The sequence below is a fragment of the Brassica oleracea genome, chromosome C8, assembly GCF_000695525.1.
Source record: "Brassica oleracea var. oleracea cultivar TO1000 chromosome C8, BOL, whole genome shotgun sequence".
In the NCBI taxonomy this organism is placed as follows: Eukaryota; Viridiplantae; Streptophyta; class Magnoliopsida; order Brassicales; family Brassicaceae; genus Brassica; species Brassica oleracea.
The window spans coordinates 41,484,287-41,511,773 of record NC_027755.1 but is presented as its reverse complement, the minus strand read 5'-3'; the positions used below and the strand labels follow the sequence as shown (position 1 = coordinate 41,511,773).

Sequence of the window (27,487 nt, the reverse complement as noted above, 5' to 3'; positions counted from 1 at the left end):
GATAACTATACAGTCTCCTCGCCACGTGTGACAGTTTTTTCTTTTATAAGTAATATTTTAATATTTTTATTTTATTGTATTTGAAAACCATGTAACTATATTAAACAGGAAAATTATTTAAAATTATTATTTAATTATATTTTAATTATTTCAACTCATTTTATTGGGAAGTTTTAATAAAATATACGTAATTTGTTTGATTAAATTTTTAATTGTAAAACTTATTTGAGGTTAATTTATTGATTATAACATTTTATTTGTATACAACTATCTAATGCCAATTTAAATCAAGCATGATCTTGCACAGTTATATGTTCTTAAGAATAAGAACAAGTTAAAATTTTAAAAGAAGATAAATAAAAATTATTAAAAAATAAGATTTAAGACAGTTATAATTATTTTAAGGTTTTGAATCAAATAATTTAACAGAGGATAAATAAAAAATAATTAAAATGATAGGACTTAATTTTTTATATTGTTTGGATATAAAGTTCGTTTTTTTAGGCTTTCAGAGTTTAGTTAAGACTTTGCCAGGTCGAGTACCAAGACAAGAAGAAAGAATAAATTAATTATTGCGTTGTTTAAAAACACATTTGATAGTATGATGTTGTTTTTCATAACTAGAGGAATAATTAGAAGAATGAATTTTTCTGTATAATAAAAATGTGTATTTAATTTAAAAATTTACAAAAAAAAAATGTTTGATCATGATTTTATCTTAATAAAAGAGATAAATAGGATGGTAACTGGGCCACAACTTCTGCAGAGTCCTAATTTTGAGCTTAATAAGTTCTGATTTGGGCCGCAATAAATCTTATTAGCTGCTACGATCCATGCATCTTAATAATCAATAATGAATGATGCTAGAACAAAATATTAAAAAAATGTGTAGGGTCTGGTTGCTGTGTTTAGTAATGTAATTATGTAAATAGTGTAGTTAGCGGTGTCGTATGATTAGAGATATACTGTATAACAAAGTACGATTCACAAATTTCAGTTAACTGCTGATCAAATAGTAATATTTTGTAATGAAATGGTATGGGCCATTAACATTTTTATTTTAATAATAAGAGTTTAAAATTTGTCGATATATACATATAGGTGTGTGTGGCCAACACCGACTAGTTTACAACATACAAGGTGTTTTAGAATAGCAAAATTTTTAATAAAGTAGGTTTGTGCACTGCACCAAAAATACTAACTGCAGCTTAAATTATGTATGTGATGATTCATTTGCCAAAAGTTATGGATATAGTTTTGTCATCTTTCAAAAGCAGATCACGTTCATATTTTTTCAAAACTAATATATAGTGATAAAGCAATAAGTATCATTTTACTCATCTTGGTCATTGACCGTACCCAGCTACTTTTAATCATAGCCATTATATTCTCCCTAGACGTACTTTTCTATGATTAGAGAAAGAACATTTGTGAGCCATTGAAGCTCTACCATTGGAAGAATTGACACCGTTTGATCTAAGATCTTGTCGGATAAATCGGACCAGCTTTGGATAGGCCGGCTATAATGTTTTTTCCTCCTCTTTTTGTAACACCGAAAAGATTGGGGGCGTTTCATTTCACCATCCAATTAGGCATGCGAACTTAGTCATAATAAAGTAACTAGATTTTGAAAGCGCGGGATTATCTTTTTGTTAACAAATTTATTAAACCGTTTTTATGTTCTCAATACGATTAGACCAGACATAATTTTTGATTCCGCTCCATAATGTTTTTTGGTTTTCAGCAGTATTTTGAAACTCCGCCGGATCCGCGATTGAATCGGTAAACTCGATGACCGGTTTGTAATCTGATTTGGATTTTTGAAAAAACCCATTATTTAAAAAACGGTAAAATCGATAAAATCCGGAATCCGGCTACCGGTTGAACCACTACGTAATTTTTACTTATTTTTCTCTTATATTATTTCAATTATATTATTAGAATCTGTTTTGTATTCTAATTAAAAAGTTAGATTTTTTAGCTTAAAAAAATAAAAAAAGATGGTAAGACCATGACAATTATGAATCTATTAAAAAATTAGTTGATGAAATTTGATATTAGTTTATTTACCTTGTCGATAAGCTATTATAATTTTATGTTTTAATTTCAGCTTATTTTTGATTCAAGGTTTAATTTAATTATTCACGGTAGACATTTTAATATGATATTAAGTCTTGATATATTTTTTTATTATATGTCACGATTCTTAAATTGATACAAAAATTGTTAAATAGTCTACATTTTTTTTTGATATTTTGTATCTGAAATAAAAATAGAAAAATAAAGAAAACGAAGGTTAAGTATTTTTCTAAATGTTTTTAGAAACATAAAATGTTTTATATATTTTTCAATAGCTAATATATTATTATATAAACAATTAATTAATTAGTTAACCTTGTTGATCCAATAACTCGGTGACCCGATAAATTATCTGGTTTAATTCTGGATTGGATTTCAAAACACTGGTTTTTTACTTCGAGTTTGGTTGTGGTTTTTGTTTTTTTTTTGTTTAATATAAGAACCATTTTTATTTATGAATTTGGGTTTGGTTTCAGTTTGGTTGTTTTGTTTTTCAATTTGGTTCAGATAACATAGTTAAGAAGCTGATAAAATTTTGAGTTAAATTGGGTTTCGGTTTGGTTCCTGGTTTTTAAATAATTTTGAATAATTCGGGTGAAAATCATATTTTGGATAAAATATTAGATAACTTGGCTAAATTTAAATATTTCAGATAAAAATATTTAGTTGATTCAATTCTATTGGGAAGTTAGGATAACTTTTAAATATTTTAGTTCTATATTTTGATCCGCACGTCGAGACTGATATTTTTCTAATAAGCATGTTTTTTGTTGACAATATAAACAATGTATATATAATTACGCAAATATAATCACTATATTATTTTGACAGAGAAATATAGTCACTATATAATATTTATATGTACTTAGAAAAAACTAATGATCTTCCATTCTCGAGCGGGAACCATCCTTGCCTAATGTTCTAATGTAAAAAAAAACATTACCACCCTTGAATATATGCAAACACGGTAGATTTTGGTTGAAAAAACTTTATATATCTGAATGTATACTAATATATGTGAGATTATAAGAAAATACACATGTACATTTTCATCTCATAAAATAATCTCTAATGTTTTACTCGAAACTATAGTATATTCTTTTGAATGGTTTTATATTTTGTAAGCTTGTGATTTTCATAGTAGAAATCTTGTTTGATTTTCACAGAAAATATTTCACCATGTGAAGGTTTAACTATTGATATTAAATTTATAAAAAGGGTAGAATATGGTTTTTACGTCAAAAAATACATTTTAAATATATTTAGTGTTTGAAATTGTGAAAGAAATTCCAATACAAACTACATTCTGGACTGTATTATAATTAGTAATTCAAAACAATGTCATCTTTTATTTAATAAAATACTTATTGTATTTTTTGGGGACTATGTTTCTTTTCTATTAATTTATAAATGATGGTAAAAAATTGTTAAATCCATTGTTTAAACATCAGTTAATAATGGAGATGTTTAATATGCTATAAAGTTGTTAAGAAGTATGATATAATAATTTCTAAAATAAGTATAAGAGTAAGGCATATTAAAGACTTTACAATAGTACAAATATAAAACTTGGTTATTATAAGGTTGTATGAATATATGTTCGCACAATGTTATAGGCGTTGTTGCTAGTAGTTTCAATAATAATTTTTTTAAAAAAGCTTAAAATAGTTCACTTTAGACCACATAAAAATGCATGTTGCTAATATTTCGGAATGAAATCTACTAATATATACAATACACTATTTTTGGTATATTAAGCGTGACCCACCGTATTTAATTTTTAAAATTGTACACTATTTGATTTGTTTATGATTTATGGTGTAGAGTATAGTTTTGTGATTATAAATTTAAATAATAAAATTTATAATTATTTTAATCATTGATACTGAAGTAAATATATCATTGTTCTAAATTTTTTGGTTACGTTTATAATCAAATACTTTATCTTCATTAATGTTCTATAAAAATAGTATGTCATGTCATAAAATATTGTCTAAAGTCTAGAGGTCTCATATGCACACATTAACGTTTCATCCAAGCCAAGAACTACATGTAAACACATCTTCAGGTCTAAGACCTACGTTTTAACCTACCAATAGCTACTAAAGCACAATTCTTGATTGCTCACACCCAGACTCAGCCAAAGGATATACCAAGCTACAAACTTTAAAGGTGTCCTTAATACCTTTCACAAAAAGCTTTCACCTTGACGTATAAATGGACAAAATCAAACTAAACGTAGATGGCTTTGACTAATCGATGAGAGGAAGAAGAGTGAAAGCATGTACGTACCTTTAGTCTTAGGAAGCGGCTGTGTTCTACTTCGCTGGTGGAGTCGATTTCTACCGTGTCAGGAAACACCAGCGACCTATTTTCAATGGCAGGTGAGTACCATACCTTCATCAACACAAACGAAATAGCAAGGTTGTTTTCCCAGGACTCGTATAGCCTATTTTCTGACCAACCTATAAAGATCAAACATTTGAAGCAACACAAACAAAACTAAGTGAGCTTCATAAACCGGACTTCAAGAACAACACATTCAGCAATCCATACCACTCATCTATAAGAACATTCCCGATCTGTAAAAGACAAATCATACTTCATAAGCCACTGTATAACCTTTCGCAGCCCTTAGGATCAATTCATTGATACCCATATTATCTCTAGATCTCATAATCTGAAAACCGCCATCTGTACATTCTTTCCACCTTCGTAGTCTCGTAGAATCCGCGAATCAAACCTCACATGATACCAATGAAATTTTACAAAAAAAACATACCTATGACACCAATAAAGTATTGTCTTGTGAATCCTTGTCCTCCATAAGAACCCTAGAATCTCCGATCTGGAAAAGAAATTGCATCCTTTGTTAGAGTCTAAGTAGCTATAATACATTCATATCGTTAAACACTTATTAAGCGGCGACAATAGGGAATATTTGTTTGGTTGATTCAAATATTGAATTAAGGAAAATCGTGTTTGTTATACTAAATAATTCCATTGCCGATTTTTATGTAAAACTAGGGTAGGCCTGCCATACGGGCGGGAGTTAAGGAAAAAAAATAATATTTAGTTTATTTTCAATTTTTAAAAATTATTTTAATATATATATTATTCGGTTTTGTTATTTTTATTTCAATTTTTATTTTATTTTTATGATATATAGTTGACTTTTATAATTACAAAATATTGAAATGTAAAACAAAGGTGAAACCCGTAGGGGAGTCCAACGGTTGTACGGTTTACGATTATTGTAGTAAATAAGAGTTTTGACATACAGTGATATGAGTCAGAGAAGATGAAAACCGTCGGTGGTTATGAAGGACGAAACAAGAAGGTGAAGCGATGAATCAGAGGCGTTGCGGAGTGAGACTCTTAGGGTTGGTCCCTATCGGGCTGACCAGTTGGGACCTTTAGCCAAACATAAAACCCCAAAAAAATAGTAAAGCCTGCATCAATAGATTTTCAAATAAATGAAACGATGAGTTTAGAAGTATGGGACACGCGTCGCCTTCTAGTTTCATGATTTAATGACGTGGTCTCTCAAGAAGAGAATAAAATTCTTCTTTATAGTATAAGAAGATGTTACTTATTTGATATTTGAAAGATGGAATGACTAAAATATGTGTTGAATTTTTATTTTTTTATTTTTTTATTATACTGTAAATTATTTGTTATGTAGAATGTTTTAGTTTTCTTTTAAAAAACTGTTCAATAACAAAACAATGTGACTTTTAAAGCACATCAGCTGATTTTTTATTGGTTGGTTCATAATTATTATTTTGGTTATGATACAACACGTACTTATGTAATTGATTGATATCTTATACTATAAAGAAGAAGCCAATTCTCTTCTCCTCTTGATTAGCTCATACCAGCTCTCATATCATCTTGTGGTGTAAGTGGAATTTTTCAGATTTTCATCTGTGAGGAAAGTAGCTTAAATCTGCTGCAACAAATATTGAGCTTTAGTATTATTTTATGCAATAAAAAAGCTACACAGAGAGTTCTTTGTTTGTGTATACCTCTTGTTGCAGAGCTTCAAGTTCTTGTTTATCAGTAGGAGTAATGTTCTTTGCATATAACTGTGTCACATATCCTGATAACATTGAAAAAACACATCAGTAATCAAGTGTCAGTAACTTGGGAAAAAAATCTACAGACCTTCCAAACTTTTGGAGTAAAGACCAATGATTAAACTGAGTGGGATAAGCAAATAAGACCAAGTCAACATGCTGATTCTTGAGAGCATTACACACCTATTCAGGAGTCTTTTTAGCAGCAAGAGCCTCTTGAGAATCTCTTCAATGTTGGAGTCTGTTGTTGCAGGGGCTGATCTGCGAACATATCAATCAAACATTAAAGATAAATAGAGAACAAAGGAAGCTAAGATTTTGCAAGTTACTTTACATGCAAAATCGGTAGAAAATTATAGATTCTGTGGAATGAACTTCTGAAAACTTCTTAAACAGTTAAAACAAATACAAAAGATTTATCTAACCCATGATGCAGAGCTCAAAAACTCATAACCTCAATCATGGGAAGGAGAAGAAAACATATATCACTAAAGATCTGTCGAATCTTCTTACTACATAATCAATGTAAAAAGAGGAGTCAAACCTTATCATCAAGCAGAAGCATGTGAAGTTCCATCAGCTTCCCTACTTTCTTAACGTTCCGTGCTCCACACGATCGGACTTCAAATCATATATATGGGCTGAAACCATTGTTGCTGAGCGTTTGCGTACAGAAGCAGAAGGGTTGTATTAGGTGAAGCAGTGAGATTCTCAGTTTTCTGAATCCATATTTATAGTTGAAAAAATTAGGGATTAGCGATCGAAGTTAGGTAAGAGGTAACTAAATCATGAGAGCTTGAATGAAAGAGTTAATGGTGAATCTTAATAATATTGTTTCAATGGCATAGAAAAGCGTTATGTTTCAGTTATGGCAAAGCCAGAGAAGGTATTCGAGTAGACAACCATCATTGGAGAAGGAGAAGAGATTACATTAGGCTTTTTGTGTTTGTGAATTGGACCTCATCGTCTCAAAAATAACGTAAGTGGTTGGCCCACATCGAAGCCCATATGTCGACCAAATAAATGAAATGTTGCGGATCAGTGTACGTGACACGTGGCGCAACCTCCTTTCACTATTTTCTTAGGTGGCAAGAGGAGAAGATAATTGGCTTCTTCTTTATAGTATAAGAAGATAAGCAACATTAATTATGTTATAATTAAATAAGATGCGAGTGTTTAAGTAACAAGAAATTCAAAAAATACATAATTTAATTAAAATCATAGCTGAAAATAATTCAATGACAGAATCTTGTAAATATTGTTGAAACATGATAGCACCTCAAAAAAGGGCTTCATGTTTTAATAGTATTGATATCACAAAGATTAGTATAACATTAATTGCGTTTTACTTTTAATTGAAAAGAGTTGTAGTTCATGTGGATGCCCGTAACTCAAGATCCGTGTCGGAAGTTCACCTAGTTGATTTTTGCTTCACTTGATTGCATCATGCAGTATGAATGTATGATTTTGACCGTATTTTAGATTCTCCTAGTTAGTCTCGGTTGAATTCAACTAATACATTTCGTAGATTTTAATCAACATTTAATTCGTAATCATGTTTTACGCTGACGCAGGATTATAACAATACATAGACAGCGTTAATTAACTGACGATATGATTTGTTTATACGTCTATAGTCTACAACTATGTTATCGAGTTAAGATCGTTGTTTCTTTTTTTAATATTTAGTTAATAAATCTTTATTCTCCCTTATCTAATGTTGTCAAAAGGGATTTTGAGGGAGTAAACTAAAACCTAACGAGATAGTTTTAACGTGGTATACGTGATGTTAATGTCAAAAACAAACAAACCCATTACAGCGGCTGATAACTAAACTATTCAAACCATCAAAGCACCATATTAGTTTGCTCAGCAAAGTATTTTTGTATAAAGTTTGCCATAAAATAATAACAATTGGCCAATGTACGTCAGTCAAATTGTGTTTACTAATAAAATAATAACGGTCCAAATAAAATGCCGAAGAAGGAAGAACCGACGGGATGTTGAATTTAGAGTCACTTGAATAGAAGCCGCCTTTTTTAAAGTAATATATAGATTTGTGACAAAATTGTCTAAAACATCAGAGTAGCAGGGCCCACATTCCACTCTATGTGGCCCAAACCACAAATCTCATCACGTCTCGTTCTTCATTCGCAGACACTGCGTGTGCAAACGCGCAACCTAAACCCAATCCAATGCAATTTTTTTGTTAGAATTTTATAAAAAACATAAAAACCTCTACCTGTATATATTTCGTGGACGTAAAATATTAAAAATGAGAAGATCAATTAATATACGTGGCAAATACGTGGAATTTGCAGCTGTTTTCCACTACACACGTATTTATATTATTTTATTATATTATATTTTTGGCTGTGAGAATATTTATTAGTCTATTTAGGGAATCAAATTCGTGTGGGATTGGGAAACTGATGGTTGTATAGTGAAGACTCAATTATTATTAGACCACTACGAATATATAAAACCTAAGAAAGAAAAAAATCAATCATATAATTGTAATACATAAACTCAAAAGGAATTCTGACAATTTGAGTGAAATATACATTGTTAATAAAAGTTGTTTTCCTTCTTCTTCCTTGCATTTTACCAAGAAACCCAAAATATAGTTTAAAACAAGCTGAAAATACAAACAAATAGCCTTATTAGAAACAAATCTTGAAATTTGTCTCTCGGTACCATTTTTATAAAAAGACAAACTTATTCTCGTCCCAAAAGACAAAAAAATATGGAATCGTAGCAATATATATTTAAATTCGAGTTAGGAATCGGTATAAAAAGAAAAATGACGTGGATAAGGTGAGAGATGGATTTCAAGGGGTCAGAAAAAAGGAAACAACACAGACCAAACAACAAAGGATGGAAAGTAAGATGACGCTGGGTAGCACTTGCAGACGTAATCACAACATGCGCCTTACCTTATCTCACGCGCATGAATGATAAAACAAAGAACGAGATCTATCCGTCCCTCTCGTACCATTCATTCATTATAGTTGAGAGACTCTCTCTGCATGCATCTTTCTTTCTCTCTTAATCTCCACTATTTGTCAGTATTTAAGCTTTTTTTAAAATAAAAACGATCAGAGTGTCCAATCTCTCTTATCGTTTCTTCAAAAGTTTCTAATTATTTCATTCTCAGTTTTCTCTCTTAAATCTCATAGACAATCTTCTTTCGCATCTCTCTCCCTCTCTGCAATGAAGGTACATCCCTCTCTCTCGACGCATATGGGCAAGATTTGATTCATAGGATTCGAATATCTATGAGAGAATAATGAGTTTAGATTCCTTGTTTCATCTTGAAATCTTAAAGTAACAAAGCTTTTCTCTGTTATTCGCTATTTACTGTATAAATATATATTCCTTTTTTGCTTTACTTGATTCCTTCTTCTTTCTCGCCGTACATATGTGTGTATCATTTTTACATGTGATCTGCTTCTTCTGGAGATTATAAAAGAACTACCTCCAAATTACCACTAATCTTATTATTTTATCCTTGGTTATCTGTCTAGTTTGCTAAGTTGCTATTAATTACAGAAAAATAAATCAAATAAAATCCATAATAAAATGAATGATGAGCATGCTCTGCTTTTGCAAAAGTCTGTTTCTCTATTATGTTCACACACATACACATGCATGTCCCTATGTGTGTGTATGCTCACCACTCATCACTAGTTTTTTTTTCTTCATACATATTCTTTAAAACTTCAAATCTCATGTTTGTTCCTTTTTGACTCTGTATTGTTCTTGGTGATTCAATGCTTTTTAGTTACAGCATGATTTAAATAAAAGAAGATTACTTAATCTTTATGCCCTCAAGGCTTTAACTATTTATTTCACTGACTCCCACACAAATTGTTTTGTCTTTTTGTGACAATTTCAGAAAATTGTGTTAAAGTTGGATCTGCATGATGATGATAAGGCAAAACACAAGGCCCTTAAAACAGTTTCTACTCTCCCAGGTAATCAATCCATCTTCATCAATCATTTTTTCTCAGAAAATAAATTCTTAAGGGTACACATTACGGTTCTCTATATAGTTCTCACTTCCATGTAACTAGACCAACTAATTAACCATGGGTTTCCGGTCCACTTGTTCCGGTTTGTTTCTGATTTGTTTGGTGGGGGCACACACGTAGATAAACAAGAGAAAAAAATTGTTTAAAATTTTATTTTCATCAATCACGAGCTGTTCTGACAGTGGTGTCTCTCTTTTGGAACAGTGATGGTACGGTAAAAAAGTTGCACGATATTTCAATTATTGTTTATTTGTGAAATTCATTGTCTGTTTTCTTTGGAATCAAATCATATCTAGGGCCACTATAGCTTCTTTGAAATACGTGCCCATCAAACTAGATTAAAAAGATGAAGTCAAAGATTTTTCTGTATGTTTAATAACAGTGTTTTACTTTCCTTATTGTTATTTTGTCAAAAATGCGGTTACTTATATATCAATAGGGAAAAAACTTACGTGTCTATAAGAGGAAGAATTACAACTTTGAATTTCTTGTTTTTATTTTCATAGGAATCGATTCGATTGCAATGGATATGAAGGAGAAGAAACTAACCGTGATCGGAACCGTGGATCCAATAAATGTAGTAAGTAAGCTAAGAAAGTATTGGCCGATGACTGATATCATACTAGTGGGACCTGCCAAAGAGCCAGAAAAGGAGAAGAAGGAAGAGCCAAAGAAGGAAGGTGGTGGCGAGCAGCCGAAGAAAGAAGGGGAAGCTCCAAAGGAAGAAGGGAAAAAGGAAGGAGAAGCGCCAAAGAAAGAAGAAGAAAAGAAAGAAGGCAGTGATAAGAAGGAAGGAGAGAAGAAAGATCAACCACAACCGCAGCCACAGCCTCAGCCACAACCGCCACCACCAGATCATGTGTTGGAGCTTGTGAAGGCATATAAAGCATATAATCCTCATTTAACAACTTATTACTACGCCCCAAGCATGGAAGAGAACCCTAACGCTTGCGTTATATGTTGAAAAAAAACATGTATAATAATATAATATAACTCGAAAAATGTGAAAGAGATGGACAGATCTATGATGAGGAATAAGAATAAGAACCAGAGCATATATCTTAGTCGTCTAAGATATATCATTTGGATTAGATGGGATATGTTCTTTTTTTCCTTGATAATGCGGGGCGAGTTCATTTGTTTAAACCGATTTTGATGATATGTTTTGAGTATATATATCGTCGATAGTACTAGAATTTTTATTTGTTTGTTTGGAATTTGAAGGGAACTTTTGTACATAAGATGGTGTAAACTAGTATATATATATGCGTTAGTAATTTAATCTTTTCTTGTAGCTGTTTTCGGTGAAAGACAAAATGCAACAAACCGGCTTCGATTTCTTGGGGGGTATTTTGACTGCTGGACTTTAAGCTAATAGCTTGTTCAATGTTGGCGCACTCGAAACCTTTTTCATAAAAATAGTTCATGCTGGAATTTTGTGTATATCTTAGTTTATGTGGTTCTTATTTGATCCCTTGTACACTTTCTCAATTTTATTAATTCATGGAAAACTCTTTAATCAAACAAAAAGTTGAAAGTATTTTTTTGAGTGTGTTAAATTTATTCAACTCGAAAAAACGTTTTTTCAAAAGATGCAACTTTGTTTAAAATGAGATTTCTAACTTAGACTAAAAACATAACTTGTAGATCTTCTTATCTATTTGCAAACCAAATCGCAAGAATTCGTCAAATCGTCCATTTCCAGAGCGGCGAAAATTTCCGAACCAGCTTGTCGATATAGTTGCTAAGACGGGCTTGATCTTGAGAGTGTTCTCCATGTTTTCACCACCCACCATATATTGGCCAAGGGAAATTATATTTTAAAAAGAATTCAGTTAACATACATAACTAGTTTTGTCAAAAAAAACATACATAACTAGTTATATATTATCCGTAATAGAATGTTCAACATTTAGTACATTTAATGATTATTGAGAAAAGATAGGCATGGTGGCATGCATGTGTGACGTATGGGGCGAACAACAAAATATGGTTCTAGAAAAATCGAATAATTAGCTTAACTAATCCAGGTCTTCAAAAAATAAAAGCTTAACTAATCCTCCATTACGTACATATCAAACTCCCCCAACTAATACATAATCCCAATTATAATATATATTTTCAATAGATAATATTTCATTTATTACATACACAAGTTAAAAACCTCACAACAGAACAAATAGTACGCACCAGCACCACTAGGATACTATACCATTCAATACTAGCAGGGGCAGATCTATGTTGGGCAGGAAGGGGGCAGCCGCCCCCACTGAAACTAATTAATTACCAAAATTGTTAGCTAAATATTACAAAATTAGTCGGGCGGCTCTATTGGTAAATTAATCAAAAGGCTAAAGTTACTGAAAACTAAAGAATAACTCCATCTTTTTACATTCACTGTGGATATTGGAATATTCCATAGTAGAATAAAGAAACTAGTACTCCATCTCTTTCTAAATAATGTATCTTCTACCACTTTTTACTTGTTTATAAAAGATTAATGTTTTAGATTTTTTTATGTATTTTCAATAATGAATTGTAAACTTCTAGATATGTTAATTGACAATTTTGGATTTGTTGAATTGCTATTGGTTTAAATTTATGGAAAGTTGTTATAATTTTAAAAATTAATGCATTGATAGTTGAATATTAAATTTTTCTTAATATTTGTGAAAAAATCTAAAACATGCATTATTTAGAAACAGAGGGAATATTAAACTAACAAGCCTATTCCCTCACTTTAATTAACATAGAAATATTAACCAAATAAGATTGTAAAATTAGAATAACTAACCCCTATACTGGATCAAAGATCAAATTAGACATAACAATCTTAACTAGTATCATTAATAAGGCTATTTCACCACATAAACATCATCTGATAATAAATTGTCTTAAAATGCAAAAGTCCAAAATATTACAAACTGGTTAGATAATATAAAATTTCTTGAGAAAATAAATTAAGAGAGAATTTTGATATAATGACTCATGCGTCTTGGCCACATCAAACTCTTGATATAATGACTCATGCTTCAAACCACTCAGGCGCAATAGTATATGGAGATTATAGAGTTTGATAATTCTACCAGCGGAATGGAGTGAACTCTCTCCAGATATGACCAATGGTTTGAAGCATATCCTCCTTGAACTGTGGGATAAAGACAGCTGAAGAGTTGTGGCAGCAATTTCTTTCAGACTGTTTTGAAATGACTAGAGATAGTTTGGCAGACTTTTCAAAAGTTATACCCAAAACCATGACTTTGCGTAGCCACCGTTATCTGAAATAGATGTATTGAGACTCACTTTAACAACATTTTTAATGATATCTTCCCTGCTGAAAAGCGCATCCAAAGTGCTTTTTGAAATGTTTGTCCACCTCTTCTACAAATGTTTGTACAACTCTTGTACTGAAAGATTTGAAATCTGAAATCTGAAGCAGCATCAGAGGTTTCCATTGTAGAGTGATATTAAATGGAAAACATGATAGCTTTTTTTTTTATAGTAGTTAAAGCAGCTGTGACGACATGATTGAAAAAGTTTATGAAAACTTCTACTTTGATGAACGGGTTTTGCTTTCATGGGCCGGAGACTTTGATCTGTTTATGAGTCTAATCCAAATTAGTCAAATCTTTCGGTACAACTCTTCTGTAATTTTATAATAATAACTGTCTAAGAAACTGTGTGGGTTGCTTAACAATAAAACCCCTAACTAAGTTTAATGTAAAAAGACTTTAGTTAAGTATTTAATGTAAAAAATCTTAAAACTATTCCACTTTATTTAAGAAATTAGACTTTCTATCTACAACACTAATAAAAAATCTTAAATTAAATATTTAACCTAAAAAGACTTTAGTTAAGTATTTAACGTAAAAAATCTTAAAACTATTCCATTTTATTTAAGAAATTAGACTTTCTATCTACAACACTAATAAAAAACCTAGAGTTATCTGTAATCTATAGCTTAAAATTTTTTACCCTAACCAAACTTAGCTAAAGGTTTTTGCATTAAAAATCTAAAAAAATATTAAAAAGAGAATTTTCTTTTAGTAACTCAAATCATACATATAATTACTATACTAACTCATACGCTTTTGTAATTACTATACTAAAACATTTCTAAACAAAAAAATATAAAAACCTTGCCCTTTTTTTATTATTCACAAGAATGCCATTGAAAATTATTAATAGGAAAATGTTAATTTCCTAAGGGCACTTTATAATTCAGTTTTTGTTATAACTACGTAAAATGCAATTTCGATGAGAAAGCATTATAATAATTTCTTCAAATATGAACTATTATAGTAATAACACAATAAATATGTGTCATTTTACTTAACTTCCTTTAAACATTATGAAAAAATCTTAAATTTACAAAATTAGTACTTCAAATAAGCTATACAAATAGATGAGTTATATTTGCTTAAAATTCTACACTATATGCAATACAATTTGATATTTCTTTAAAAAATTACATGCTTTTTAATCCAAATCGAACCGATCTCTTATGATAAATATATGAAGTGGTTTAAGCCCATGCTCCCAAAAATCTAAGACAAATAAATTAAAATAAATGAAATGTCATAGTGAAAGACAAGAAACAAAAATGTAGGATATTGTCGGTGCATAAGTCATTCAAAATGCCACCAAGAAGACCATGAAAGACAAAGAAGATATCGACTGACCTAATAAGCTAATGTATTCTAAACTCTCTTTCGTTGTACATTAGTATTATCTCAAATTTTAAAAGTTAATTAAATAAAATTTCATATATTGTCTAAATCAATGGATTAACCACTATGAAATATCTATTCTCTGGAGAAACAAATACAAAAAATTCCAAACTTCTTTGAAAATATTCCTATGCCAGTGAAGGATGCAACTAAACAGTAAAACAAGATTTTCATATTTTGATTTTTCTCAAAATCTGAAGGTTAACTCCTACGAAAATAAGTTTTTCGGTAAGTGTTCTTTATATTTATGTTTACACTATTTAGTGTTGCTTAAAATTTTCTAGCTACATTCTACATTTGCAATAATGTATTCTAAATCTCTTTCATGGTACATAGACATCACCCCAATTTTTTTAACAATTAATTTAATAAAAATCTATATACTGCTTAAATCGTTGGACTAACCATTATAAATATATTTTCTAGAGAAACGGACACGAAAAAAATTTCAAACCTTTTTGACAATCATCCTATGCCAGTGCATGATGCAATTATGCAATAAAACAATATTGTCATAATTTTCAAATTTTTCTCAAAATCTGAAGGTTAACACTCATACAAAATTTGATTTTCTGTAAATGTTTTATATAATGAAGTTTTCTCTGTTTAGTGTTGTTTAAAAATTTCTAACCACATTATAAATTTTTATTAATGTATTATATAATCTTTTTCATGGTACATGAGTATTGGCTTTAATTTTTTTAACTATTAATTTAATAAAACTTCATATATTGTCTAAATCAGTGAACTACCATGAAATCTCTATTCTCTAGTGAAAATGGCCCAATAAAGATTTTAAACTTCTTTGACCTTAATCTTATGTCACTTTAGGATGCAGTTATTCCATAAATCAAGATTTTCTTATTTTTGATTTTTATCACAATTTGAAGGTTAACAACCCCTGCGAAATTTAGTTATTCGGTAAGTGCTCTATATATTTAATTTTACACTCTTTAATGTTGTTAAAAAAATTTCTAACCACATTATACATTATGTATGCTAAAATATCTTTTATGGTAATAGACGTCGCCCTACTATTTTAACAATTAATTTTATAAAACTTTTTACTGCTTAAATCAGTGGACTAGCCGTAATAAATATCTATTCTTCAGAGAAACGGACACAAAAAATATTTCAAATCTTTTTGACCATCATCATTTGTCAGTGCAGGATGCAACTATGTAATAAAACAAGTTTGTCATATTTTTGATTTTTTCTTTATTTCTAAATGTTAGACCATCTCCAACAATAGATATGGTCTTAGAGTTCTAAAACAAATTTTTAATTGAAAATAATCAAATTAAAAAGTTTAGATACTTGTTTAGTTTTAAACCTTCCAATGATAGAACCAATTAAAGGTTCTAAGTTTCAAAAATTTGAAAACTTGTAATAATAGATTACTTGCATCACAACCCAATTAAAGCTAACTACCAAGATACTAGACTCTACCAAGCATTGAACACTAAAGTAAATTAAAGCTAACTACCAAGAGTGTTAGGTGTGACCAATAAGTACCAAGCTCTTAGGACAAGAGTAACTATCAAAGAACACACCTGTTTGTTTTTGTTTCCAACTTGAGCAAGGCCAAGAAAGCGAGTTACATGACTAGAATCAACGTTCAAGTAAGGTTCACGGGCATAGAACACCCCCATCGAACCTGCAATGTGATAACTGCGACAAAACACACAAACATAAACAACAAATAAGTTCCAAACTTATCAACAACTCCCAGTAACAACAATACAAGAACCAAAAAAACACTTACCGAGGTTTAACTTCCTTCACCAATTCAGAAACATTGGAATCACAACAAGACGAATCAGAAACCTCCGCAGGAATATCAGACTCCGCAGCTCTGTTCGTGACTCCCACAGGCCATTCATTAGTAAATAAACTAATTAAGGACCAACAATTACTAAAAACATGAACATAAAGAAACCAATCCATCCATCAAAAGTTCAAAAAAGGATATGTCAAAAACAAATCAACAACTCCAGAATCATCAGCAAGAGCACGAAGAGCATCAACATCATCTTGACTGTACTTCCCAAACTGACCATCAGATGACTCCGTACCAGATAAGTAAGCCCGTCCATCTTAAACCCTTGATTCTCCGTTTTCATCGAGGTCGCGGATAGGATTTTGGGGGCGGAGACGCCGTAGTCTCAGGACCTGAGCTCGGCCTTCGACGTAATCCAGAAACTCGCCTAGAAGCTCCGGTGAATCGGGGAAGAATTGGCCGACGCAGATTAGTGCATCGAATGGACCTGCTGATTTGCTGACCTGTGAAAAATTGGGATTTCGATTAAAAACCTAGGGAGATAGAGAATCAGGAGATAGAGAGAGTGAGAGTATAAGAGTATATACCTAGGGAGATAGAGAGAGAGTATAAGAGTATACCGATTGGACTCGCTTGAAGGAGAATTCGTGGTTTGAAGAAGAAACGCCCCTCCGCCGTACATGGCTGCCGGAGAGCTCGTCGGAGGGTTTAAACACTGGCCGGATTCTCTGTAATCTCGGGTTCAACATAACGAAAGAGAGAGAGAGTTTTGGCGAAATCGCTACAGCTTCTCTGCAATCATAGGGCTCAATGTACTTTGGTGATTCCGCCATGAAAAGAGAGAGAGTGTGCTGGGAATTTTTCCGTGAAATCAGAGAGAGAGAGAACAATTGGGTTTTTTTTTTTTTTTAAAAAACTAACCAATCATACATTGGCATATATTAGTTTAGAATTGGTTCCAAAACATCCAATTTTAGAACCATATCTACCTAATTTTTAATTTTCAGCATTTATTTAGGTAGAACCATGCCATTAATCCTTCTTAGATACTCTATTGGAGCTGCTCTTAATACCCCTACAAAATTGGGTTGTCAGTAAATTCTCTATAAATGAAGTTTACACTTTTTATTGTTGTTTAAAGTTTTCTAACCACATTGTACATTTGTCTTAATAAATTCTTTATAAATGAAGTTTACACTCTTAAGTGTTGTTTAAAAATTTCTAACCACATTCTACATTTGTATTAATGTACATGAGTATCATCTCTAATTGTTTTACAGTTAATTTAATAGAACTTCAGTGCACTAACCACTATGAAATATATATTCTCTAGAAGAGAAATGACACAAAAAAAAGATTTCAAACCTCTTTGACCATCATCTTATGTAATTTCAGGATGCACTTATGCAAAAAAAACAAGATTGCGATATTTTTTGAATTTTTTTCAAAATCTGAAAGTTAACACCTATGAGATTGAGTCTTCGTTAAATGTTCTATATAATGAAGTTTACACTCTTTAGTGGTGTTTGAAAATTTATAACCACATTATACATTTGTATTAATGTATTCTAAACTCTCTTTCATGATACATTAGTATTGTCTCAAATTTTAAATGTTAATTAAATAAAACTTCATATATTGCCTAAATCAGTGGACTAACCACTATGAAATCTCTATTTTCTAGAGAAACAAACACACAAAAAATCCAAACTTCTTTGAAAATATTCATATGAAAGTGCACGATGAAACTATGCAATAAAGCAAGATTTTGTATGTTTTTGATTCTTCTCAAAATCTGAAGGTTAACAACCCCTACGAAATTAAGTTTTTCGGTAAGTGCTCTTTATATTGATGTTTACACTATTTTGTGTTGCTTAAAATTTTCTAGCTACATTCTAAATTTTTAATAATGTATTATAAATCCATTTCTTCGTACATAGACATCGCTCCAATTTTTTTGACAGTTAATTTAATAAAGATTTGTATACTGCCTAAATCATTGGACAAACCACTATAAATATCTATTCTTTAGAAAAACGGATACAAAAAAATATTTCAAACCTTTTTGACCATCATCCTATGTCAGTTCAGGATGCAATTATGCAACAAAACAATATTGTCATATTTTTTGATTTTTTTCTCAAAATCTGAAGGTTAACACTCCAATAAAATTTGATTTTTGGTAAATGCTTTATATAATGAAGTTTTCTCTGTTTAGTGTTGTTTAAAAATTTCTAACCCCATTTTAAATTTGTATTAATTTATTATATAATCTTTTTCATGGTACATGAGTATTGGCTTTAATTTTTCAACTATTAATTTAATAAAACTTCATATATTGTTTAAATCAGTGGACTAACATGAAATCTCTATTCTCAAGAGAAAATGACACAATAAAGATTCCAAATCTCTTTGACCATAATCCTATGTCACTTTAGGATTCAGTTATTCCATAAAACAAGATTTTCTTATTTTTGATTTTTTTATCAAAATTTGAAGGTTAACCCCTACGAAATTTAGTTTTTCGGTAAGTGCTATATATATTTAAGTTTACAGTCTTTAGTGTTGTTTAAAAATTTCTAACCAAATTATACATTATGTATGCTAAACAATATTTTATGGTAATAGACGTTGCTCTAATATTTTTACAATTAATTTTATAAAAAAAATTTACAGCTTAAATCAGTGGAATAACTGTTATAAATATCTATTCTTCAGAGAAACGGACACAAAAAAAAATTTCAAATCTTTTTGACCATCATCATTTGTCATTGCAGGATGCAACTATGCAATAAAAAAAGTTTGTCATATTTTTGATTTTATTTTTCTCAAAATCTAAAAGTTAACACCTCTACGAAATTGGGTTGTCGGTAAATTATCTATAAATGAAGTTTACACTCTTTATTGTTGTTTAAAATTTTCTAACCAAATTTTACATTTGTTTAAATATATTCTAAACACTATTTCATGGTACATTACTATCCTCTCTAATTTATAAACAATTAATTTAATAAAACTTCATATATTGCCCAAATTAGTGGACTCACACTATGAAATCTCTATTCTCTAAAGAAACGAGCACAAAAAGATTCCAAACATCTTTGACTATCATCCTATATCAGTGCAAGATGAAACTATGCAATAAAATAATATTGTCATATTTTTTATTTTTATTCTCAAAATCGGAAGGTTAACCCCTACGAAATTGAGTTTTTTCGGTAAATGCTCTATTTATTGAAGTTTACACCCTTTAGTGTTGCTTAAATTTTTCTAACTACATTATAAATTTGTAATAACATATGATAAACTCTCTTTCATGATACTTAGACATCAATCTAATCTTTTAACAATTAATTTAAAAAAAACTTTATATAATGCTTAAATCAGGGGACTAGCCACTATAAAATATATATTCTCTAAAGAAATGGACGCAAAAAAGATTTCAAAACTCTTTAACCATCGTACTATTTTAGTTCAGGATTCACTTATGTAATAAAACAAGATTGTCATATTTTTTTACTTTTGTTTTCAAAATCTGAAGGTTAACAACCTATTCGAAACTGAGTTTTTGGTAATCTCCTTATATAATGAAGTTTACCCTTTTTAGTGTTGTTTAAAAATTGCCAACCACATTATACATTTTTATTAATGTATTCTAAACTCTTTTTCAAGGTACGTAAGTACTGTCTTTAATTTTTTAACAATTAATTTAATAAAATTTCGTAAATTGCCCAAATGAGTGGATTTACCACTATGACATCTCTATTCTCTAGAAAAACGGACATATAAAATATTCTAAACATCTTTGACCATCATCCTATGTCACTTCAGGATGCAATTATTCCATAAAACAAGATTGTCATATTTTTGATTTTTTATCAAAATCTGAAAGTTAACCCCCTACGAAATTTAGTTTTTCGGTAAGTGTTCTATATATTGAAGTTTACACTCTTTAGTGTTGTTTACAAATTTATAAACGTATTATATATAGTATTAACGTATGCTAAACTTTCTTTCATGGTACAAAGATATCGCTTAAAAGTTTAATAATTAATTTAATAACACTTTATATACTGTTTAAATCAATGGAATAACCACTACAAAATATTCATTCTCTAAAGAAACATGCACAAAAAAAATTTCAAACCTCTTTGACCATCATCTTATGTCAGTGCAGGACGCAACAATGCAATAAAAAAAAGATTGTTATATGTTTTTTAATTTTTTTTAAATCTAATGGTTAACCCCTACGAAATTGAGTTTTCGGTAAATGCTCTATAATTTTTGTTAACCTTATTTCTAAGTCACAATCCCAAATCTACAATAGTTCTCCATAAAAATGAAAAAATTCCAAAAATAGAAGGTTTTTAAAAAAATATTTTAAAATAGCAACTTAGTGATGAAAAATTCTGGAAAAATACTTATCAATCAACAAAAATTCAAGTTATCCTAATTTCAAAGTCACAATCCTGGATCTACAATAGTTCTCTATAGAAATAAAAACATTCCAAAAATAATAGTTTCTGTAAAAATTATTGAATATATAACCTATTGATGAAAAAATGTGAAAGAATCATCTATCAACAAAAATTATTGTTATCATAATTTCAAAGTCACAATCCCAAATCTACGATAGTTTTCTATAGAAATGAATTTTTTTCAAAAATAGCAGTTTTTCTAAAAATTATTGTTATCTTTATTTCTAAGTAACAATTCCAAATTTACAATAGTTCTTTATAAAAATGAAAACTATCCAATAAATAGCAGGTTTTAAGAAAATTATTTTAAAAATGGAACTTATTGATGAAAATTTCTGAAAGAATACTCATCTATCAACAAAAATTCTAGTTATCCTAATTTCAAATTCACAATCTCAAATCTACAATAGTTCTCTATAGAAATAAAAAAATTCTAAAAATAGTAACTTTCGTAAAAATTATAGAAAAAAATGCAAACTATTGATGAAAAATTCCGAAATAATACTCATCTATCAACAAATGTTTTTGTTATCCTAACTACAAAGTCACAATCCCAAATCTACAATAGTTTTCTATAGAAATGAAAACTTTCCAAGGTAGTAGTATTGGTAAATATTATTGAAAAATGTAACCTATTGATGAATTTTTTTTGAAAGAATACTCATCTATCAAACCAAATTTTTGTTATCCTTATTTCTAGGTTACAATCTCAAATCTACAATATTTCTCTATAAAGATGAATATTTTCCAAAAATACGAGATTTTTTAAAAATTATTTAAAAAATGTAACCTATCGAAGAAAAATTCCAAAAGAATACTCATCCATTAACAAAATTTCTTTTTATATTAATTTCTATGTTCACAATCCCAACTCTACACTAGTTCTGTATAAAAATGAAAATTCTCCAAAAATAGCAGGTTCTTAATATAATTATTGAAAAAATGCAACATATTGATGAAAAATTCTGAAAGAATACTCATCTATAAATACAACTTCTTGTTAACCTTATTTCTAAGTCACAATCCCAAATCTACAATAGTTTTCTATAAAAATGAAAAATATCCAAAAATAGTTGGTTCTTAAAAAAGTATTTAAAAAATGCAATCTATTGATGAAAAATTCTGAAAAAATACTCATTTATCAACAAAAATTATAGTTATCCTAATTTCAAAAGTCACAATCCCGAATCTACAATAGTTCTCTATAGAAATGAAAATTTTCCAAAAATAGCAGTTTCTGTAATTATTGAAAAATATAACATATTGATGAAAAAATGTGAAAGGATACTCATCTATCAACAAAAAATCTTGTTATCATAATCTCAAAGTCACAATCCCAAATGTACAATAGTTCTCTATAGAAATGAAAACTTTCCAAAAATATCAGTTTTTGTAAAAATTATTGTTATCCTTATTTCTAAGTCACAATCCCAAATGTACAATAGTTCTCTATAAAAATAAAAACTATCCAGAAATAGCAGGTTTTTAAAAAATTATTTTAAATATGCAACCTATTGATGAAAAATTCTGAAAATATATATGTTCGGTTATATTCAGATATCCATTCGGGTTCGGAAATTAACCGTTCAGATTCGGATATCCAATCTCTCCTAATTCAATACCCGTTCTAGTATTTTACTACTTCGGTTCGGATTTCAGTTCGGATTTTTCGGATCGGATTCGGATACAGGTTTGGGTATCGGGTAAAATGTCGATCGATATGTAGATAGAGGGTCTAATTCGTTAAATAAAATTAGTTCGGAGGCTTTTACGGTAAATATTTAGGGTTTTTGTTCGAAATAAACTTATTTGGGATATTTATTGTTAAAAATCCAAAACAAAATCTCAAAACCATGAGAACTATACGAGGGTTTGATTTATATCTAATGTTCTAATTTAAGTAATCAAATGCTATTTATTCAGCTATATTTCTAGTTACAATAATATACTTCTTTTTGTTATACACGCATACATATGACCGTTGTTAAAGAACCAAATCGTTCAAGTAATCAAATACTATTTATTCAGCTTGTGTTTTTGCCATTTAAAGAACCAAATCGTTTTTTTTGTTTCAAAAAAAAAAAAAAAAAAAAACCAAATCGTTTTTTTTTTCTTTTCCTTTTGTTTGGTTAAAGTTCTAAATTGGTCTTCAATGTGCTTCGTGTGGATGAAGATAAAGCTGTAATGCGCGTTTGTTAACAAACCGATTTAAGTAAATCAAACAAATAATAATTGCCAAAAATACATATAGTTATCATTTTATTTTATTTTTTTGTTAATCAACCAACTAGTTGTGTCTAAAATCTCGAGAGGATTTGTACTAAATTTTTTAATTCCATTGATTTGAAGGGATGTAAAATGGAGCAACTTGGAGAGATAGGAGAGGTGTTGGGAAGCATAAGAGCCTTAATGGTGTTCAAGGACAACATTCATATCAACCAGCGTCAATGCACTCTATTACTCGACCTCTTCACCGCCACATACGACTCAGTTTCCGAATCCATGAGACTAAACCTACGTTTTGGAGAGAAGAACACGTCCAAATGGAAGATTCTCGAACAGCCCTTGAGGGAGCTTCTATGTGTGGTACGAGAAGGGGAGGCTTACGTTAGGTTCTCTTTAGAGCCTAAACTAGGGTTTTGGGCTAAAGCTGTTTTCTTACAACACAACAAAGATTGCACCGAGCTTCACGTTCATAACCTGCTCTCTTGTGTACCCATCATCATCGAGGCTATAGAGATGGCGAGTGAGGTTTCAGGGTGGGACGAACAAGAGATGAACAAGAAGAGGCTGGTGCATTGGAACAAGTATATGAAGCAATGGAACGACTCTCAGATGTTTGCATGGAAGTTCGGGAGAGAGTATTTGGTGACCGAGGACTTGTGCAGCCGGTACGAGAGTGCTTGGAGAGAGGACATGTGGCTTCTAACGCAAGAGCTTCAAGAAAAAAGGCGTCCCGGTTCAAGCAAACAAGACAGGAAGATGGCTGAGTTCCTTTTGAAGAATCTTGGAGATGGTAACGAGCTGTTTCCATCTTCTATTCTGGTCAGCTCGAAAGAGATTAGGTAATGGGAGTCAGTGCAAGGAGATTACATGGTTAGGTGAAAGCTTTGCGCTTAGGCATTTCTTTGGAGACATCGATGCTCTGCTTCCTCAGGTCACTTCATTGCTATCTCTTTCACACCCAAACATTGTGTATTACACCTTTGTGGATTCGCTGATGAGGAGAAGAAAGAGTGTTTCCTGGTTATGGAACTGATGAGTAAAAGCCTTGGGACGCACGTCAAAGAGGTGTGTGGTCCGAGGAGGAAGAACACACTCTCCCTCCCTGTCGCGGTTGATCTGATGCTTCAGATATCACGTGGCATGGAATATCTCCACTCAAAGAGAGTGTACCACGGGGAGTTGAATCCATCTAACATTCTACACGGCAAGATTTGTGGGTTCGGGTTGAGTTCTGTCAAGGGCTTCTCCTTTAAAAGTGCTTCTTCGAATGAGAGTTTTCCATTCATATGGTATTCCCCTGAAGTGCTAGAGGAGCAGGAACAGGGCGGAAGCAGCCTTAAGTACACCGAGAAATCTGATGTGTACAGCTTTGGAATGGTTTGCTTTGAGCTTCTAACAGGTAAAGTACCGTTTGAGGATAGCCACCTTCAAGGAGATAAAATGAGTAGAAACATTAGGGCTGGGGAGAGACCACTTTTCCTGACCAAAAGATGCTGGCACGCTGATCCGAATCAGCGTCCATCTTTCTCGTCCATAAGTAGAGTTTTGAGATACATCAAACGGTTTTTAGCTTTGAACCCGGAATGTCAGCAAGACACGCTTGTCTCTCCTCCTGTGGATTACTGTGAGATAGAGACTAAGCTGTTGAAGAAACTCTCATGGGAAAAAACAACAGAGTTAGTTCAAGTTTCACAGGTTCCTTTTCAGATGTTTGCATATAGGGTGGTGGAACAGGCGAAGACTTGTAAGAAAAACAATCTCCGAGAGACATCAGAATCAGGTAGTGAATGGGCTTCGTGTAGTGAAGATGAAGGTGGGGGTGGATCAGACGAGCAGGTGTCATCTGAGAAGGAAAGGAGGCTTTCATGCTCAAATGAAGTTGGTATGAGGAAGAAGAAGCCTGTTTCAAAAAGAGCTTCTGGCCTGAAACCAATTCAGAAACCAGGTTTGAGCAGTAGTCAAATATAATATAGATTGATAGGCTGCATTCCATACATATATTTGAAATTTGTTACGTAATTTTTCTTTTTGTGTTTCAGGAACTCCTAGAGTAAGATCAAGGCATCCCCCATTGAGCCCATGTGGGCAAAGTATGAGAACGCACTCTGAGAGTCAACTGATAGTGTTGAGTCCAAAGATACGGCGTTCAAGCTCCGGTCATGTCTCTGACTCTGAGCTTTCCTAGTCTTCCTTGTATAGGAAAGCTCAGAGTCTCTACAATGTCTCTGACTCTGAGCTTTCCTAGCTTTCCTAGTCTTCCATGTCTCTGACTCTGAGCTTTCCTAGCTTTCCTAGTCTTCCTTGTATACACACACACACACACAAGAAAAATCATATTCATTAGCTTATATAGTTCAACATCCTGTATAAGAATACTAAGACTTGTTGTGACACACACACACAAACAGTCCAGTAAAATATAAATGCTTTAAAACAACAATCCTTTATCCAAAGTTCCTATAAATAGGTCAGTAACTTATTATACTATCTCAAGCGAAGTGTCTGTTTGATATTCAGAAAACAAACTCCTAAAACGTATTTGACCACTTCATAATGTCACAAATGCAATCTCGCAATGGATGGAACAGAACAACCTGCCTGGAATGCCAATCACAGATGCTCCATGGATGTAATATCTATGCTCTATCAAACCGAATCTATTCACGCTAATTAAATCTGGATGATGGATCTACAATGGATATAATATTTATGATCTTTTGAACAGAATCTATTCACACTAATCAATATTAACATACAGTCCCCAATCTTAATTTCATTGCATGTCATTTTCTCTTTTAATGAGAAATGTTTTTCTATTTCTATTTTTTTCTCAATACAAATTTCACATAACTAATTCGTTTCAGTGTTGTGACAAAAAATATATATATATATATATGATTTTAATGACTTTTTACCTTTAAAGTTACCGGAAGTTTACTATGTTTAACAAAATATTTCGTACGTGACTTTAATTAATTAAGACAACTTAGAAACATAAGTATGAAATCCCGAGATACAACTCCAAATACAAGAACAAAACTGCAGAATTACCAACGATTAGAGGATACACGTATATATTTCCTTATTATAAAAAATGATATAGAATTATCAATCAACGTAATCAAGCTCTTCGATGATTCTTCATGACCCAAAACCTCTCGATCACTTGTGCCGTTCTTCCTGGAATCCTCCCAGCTATTAAATCCCACCTTCATAACCAACAGTATCAACAAAAACTAATAGTTAAATGATCCCTTGTTAACATCGCATTTAAAAAAATGACCCAACAAAATAAAGACTAATAATTTAAGGAAGAAAGAATGAATGAAAAAACCTTTCGCCGACAAGCTTATACATTCTGCAGATCAAATCCTCTTCTTCTTGTGTCATTGCTATTTCTTCCCACTCAAGACTGCTCACTTCTGTTTCATGTCATCAACCAAAACTTTCTAAAGTACAATTTATAGGGCAACGTACGTGTTTTGGAGATGGGTGAAAATATATACACATACCTTCCGAAGAAGAGGAAACAATGGTGGCATAAGCATTGGTCTTGGGATGCTTCGACTTACGCTGCTTATCCATCTGAAATACGATCTTACCTTAAGGATTTTATATATCGATTCAGGTGTTACGGTTTAAGGTAGAGCAGAGAGTGGCAGATGTTTAAAGAACACGGACTCTCTTCTCTATTTATAGTGTCATTTTTTTACCGACCGGTTTGGTCAGTTTCCACATTAAGTTATTATGTATTGTATATTAATTCCCTTCAATTTGTTAAGTGTAAATATATACCACCCCAAAGAATATTAAATGTTATCATCATTAATTAATTTGCAACTTATGGGTGGCAGCATTATGCCAGTATATATGAATGTAATGCTTGATGGGTTTCGTTGTGAACCAATCATATTAAACATGTTTCACTACATGATCAGTTGCTTCATCATGTTTTTGTGTATTTGACTTTAAAATAAATAAGACTAGCTACTTGCCCTGAGGTGATATTTCATACGTATTAGCTAACAAACTGTCAGTAATAAGTATGCATGAAATAAATGATAGTTAGATTAATGCTAAC

The 27,487-nt window shown here is 31.0% G+C and overlaps 4 protein-coding genes and 1 long non-coding RNA gene across 5 annotated transcripts; 2 read left to right on the top strand and 3 right to left on the bottom strand.

Annotated features, from left to right (window-relative positions):
* Positions 1-9,021: 9,021 nt before the first annotated feature.
* LOC106307703 (pinin-like) lies at positions 9,022-11,366 on the top strand. The gene is made up of 3 exons (XM_013744729.1): positions 9,022-9,377; positions 10,057-10,135; positions 10,699-11,366. Exons 1-3 carry the CDS (start codon positions 9,372-9,374, stop codon positions 11,154-11,156), a joined length of 543 nt encoding a protein of 180 aa, XP_013600183.1. The 5' UTR covers positions 9,022-9,371; the 3' UTR covers positions 11,157-11,366.
* Positions 11,367-16,430: 5,064 nt separating this feature from the next.
* Positions 16,431-16,802, bottom strand: LOC106310250. Its single transcript, XR_001263741.1, has 2 exons — positions 16,688-16,802; positions 16,431-16,593 (listed from the first exon to the last, which is right to left on the bottom strand). It is a non-coding gene; the product is annotated as an uncharacterized LOC106310250 (long non-coding RNA).
* Positions 16,803-16,815: 13 nt separating this feature from the next.
* Positions 16,816-17,591, bottom strand: LOC106310249. The gene is made up of 2 exons (XM_013747488.1): positions 17,323-17,591; positions 16,816-17,205 (listed from the first exon to the last, which is right to left on the bottom strand). Exons 1-2 carry the CDS (start codon positions 17,533-17,535, stop codon positions 17,020-17,022), a joined length of 399 nt encoding a protein of 132 aa, XP_013602942.1. The 5' UTR covers positions 17,536-17,591; the 3' UTR covers positions 16,816-17,019.
* A 5,947-nt stretch (positions 17,592-23,538) lies between these two features.
* On the top strand, positions 23,539-25,591 carry LOC106311417 (MAP/microtubule affinity-regulating kinase 4). The gene is given in 4 exon segments (XM_013748603.1): positions 23,539-24,236; positions 24,238-24,382; positions 24,385-25,351; positions 25,446-25,591. Coding segments are annotated over 4 exon segments (1,956 nt in total).
* An 804-nt stretch (positions 25,592-26,395) lies between these two features.
* On the bottom strand, positions 26,396-27,054 carry LOC106311023 (MYB-like transcription factor ETC1). The gene is made up of 3 exons (XM_013748254.1): positions 26,919-27,054; positions 26,741-26,828; positions 26,396-26,615 (listed from the first exon to the last, which is right to left on the bottom strand). Exons 1-3 carry the CDS (start codon positions 26,989-26,991, stop codon positions 26,528-26,530), a joined length of 249 nt encoding a protein of 82 aa, XP_013603708.1. The 5' UTR covers positions 26,992-27,054; the 3' UTR covers positions 26,396-26,527.
* Positions 27,055-27,487: the final 433 nt, after the last annotated feature.

Coding starts and splice junctions, on each gene's coding strand:
- LOC106307703 (XM_013744729.1), top strand. Junction 10,136..10,698: donor AACAGTTTCTACTCTCCCAG/GTAATCAATCCA, acceptor TTATTTTCATAG/GAATCGATTCGATTGCAATG.
- LOC106310249 (XM_013747488.1), bottom strand. CDS start 17,535: ATGGCGGAATCACCAAAGTACATTGAGCCCTATGATTGCAGAGAAGCT. Junction 17,206..17,322: donor CCTTCAAGCGAGTCCAATCG/GTATACTCTTAT, acceptor AATTTTTCACAG/GTCAGCAAATCAGCAGGTCC.
- LOC106311023 (XM_013748254.1), bottom strand. CDS start 26,991: ATGGATAAGCAGCGTAAGTCGAAGCATCCCAAGACCAATGCTTATGCC. Junction 26,829..26,918: donor TGTTTCCTCTTCTTCGGAAG/GTATGTGTATAT, acceptor GACATGAAACAG/AAGTGAGCAGTCTTGAGTGG. Junction 26,616..26,740: donor TATAAGCTTGTCGGCGAAAG/GTTTTTTCATTC, acceptor TTGGTTATGAAG/GTGGGATTTAATAGCTGGGA.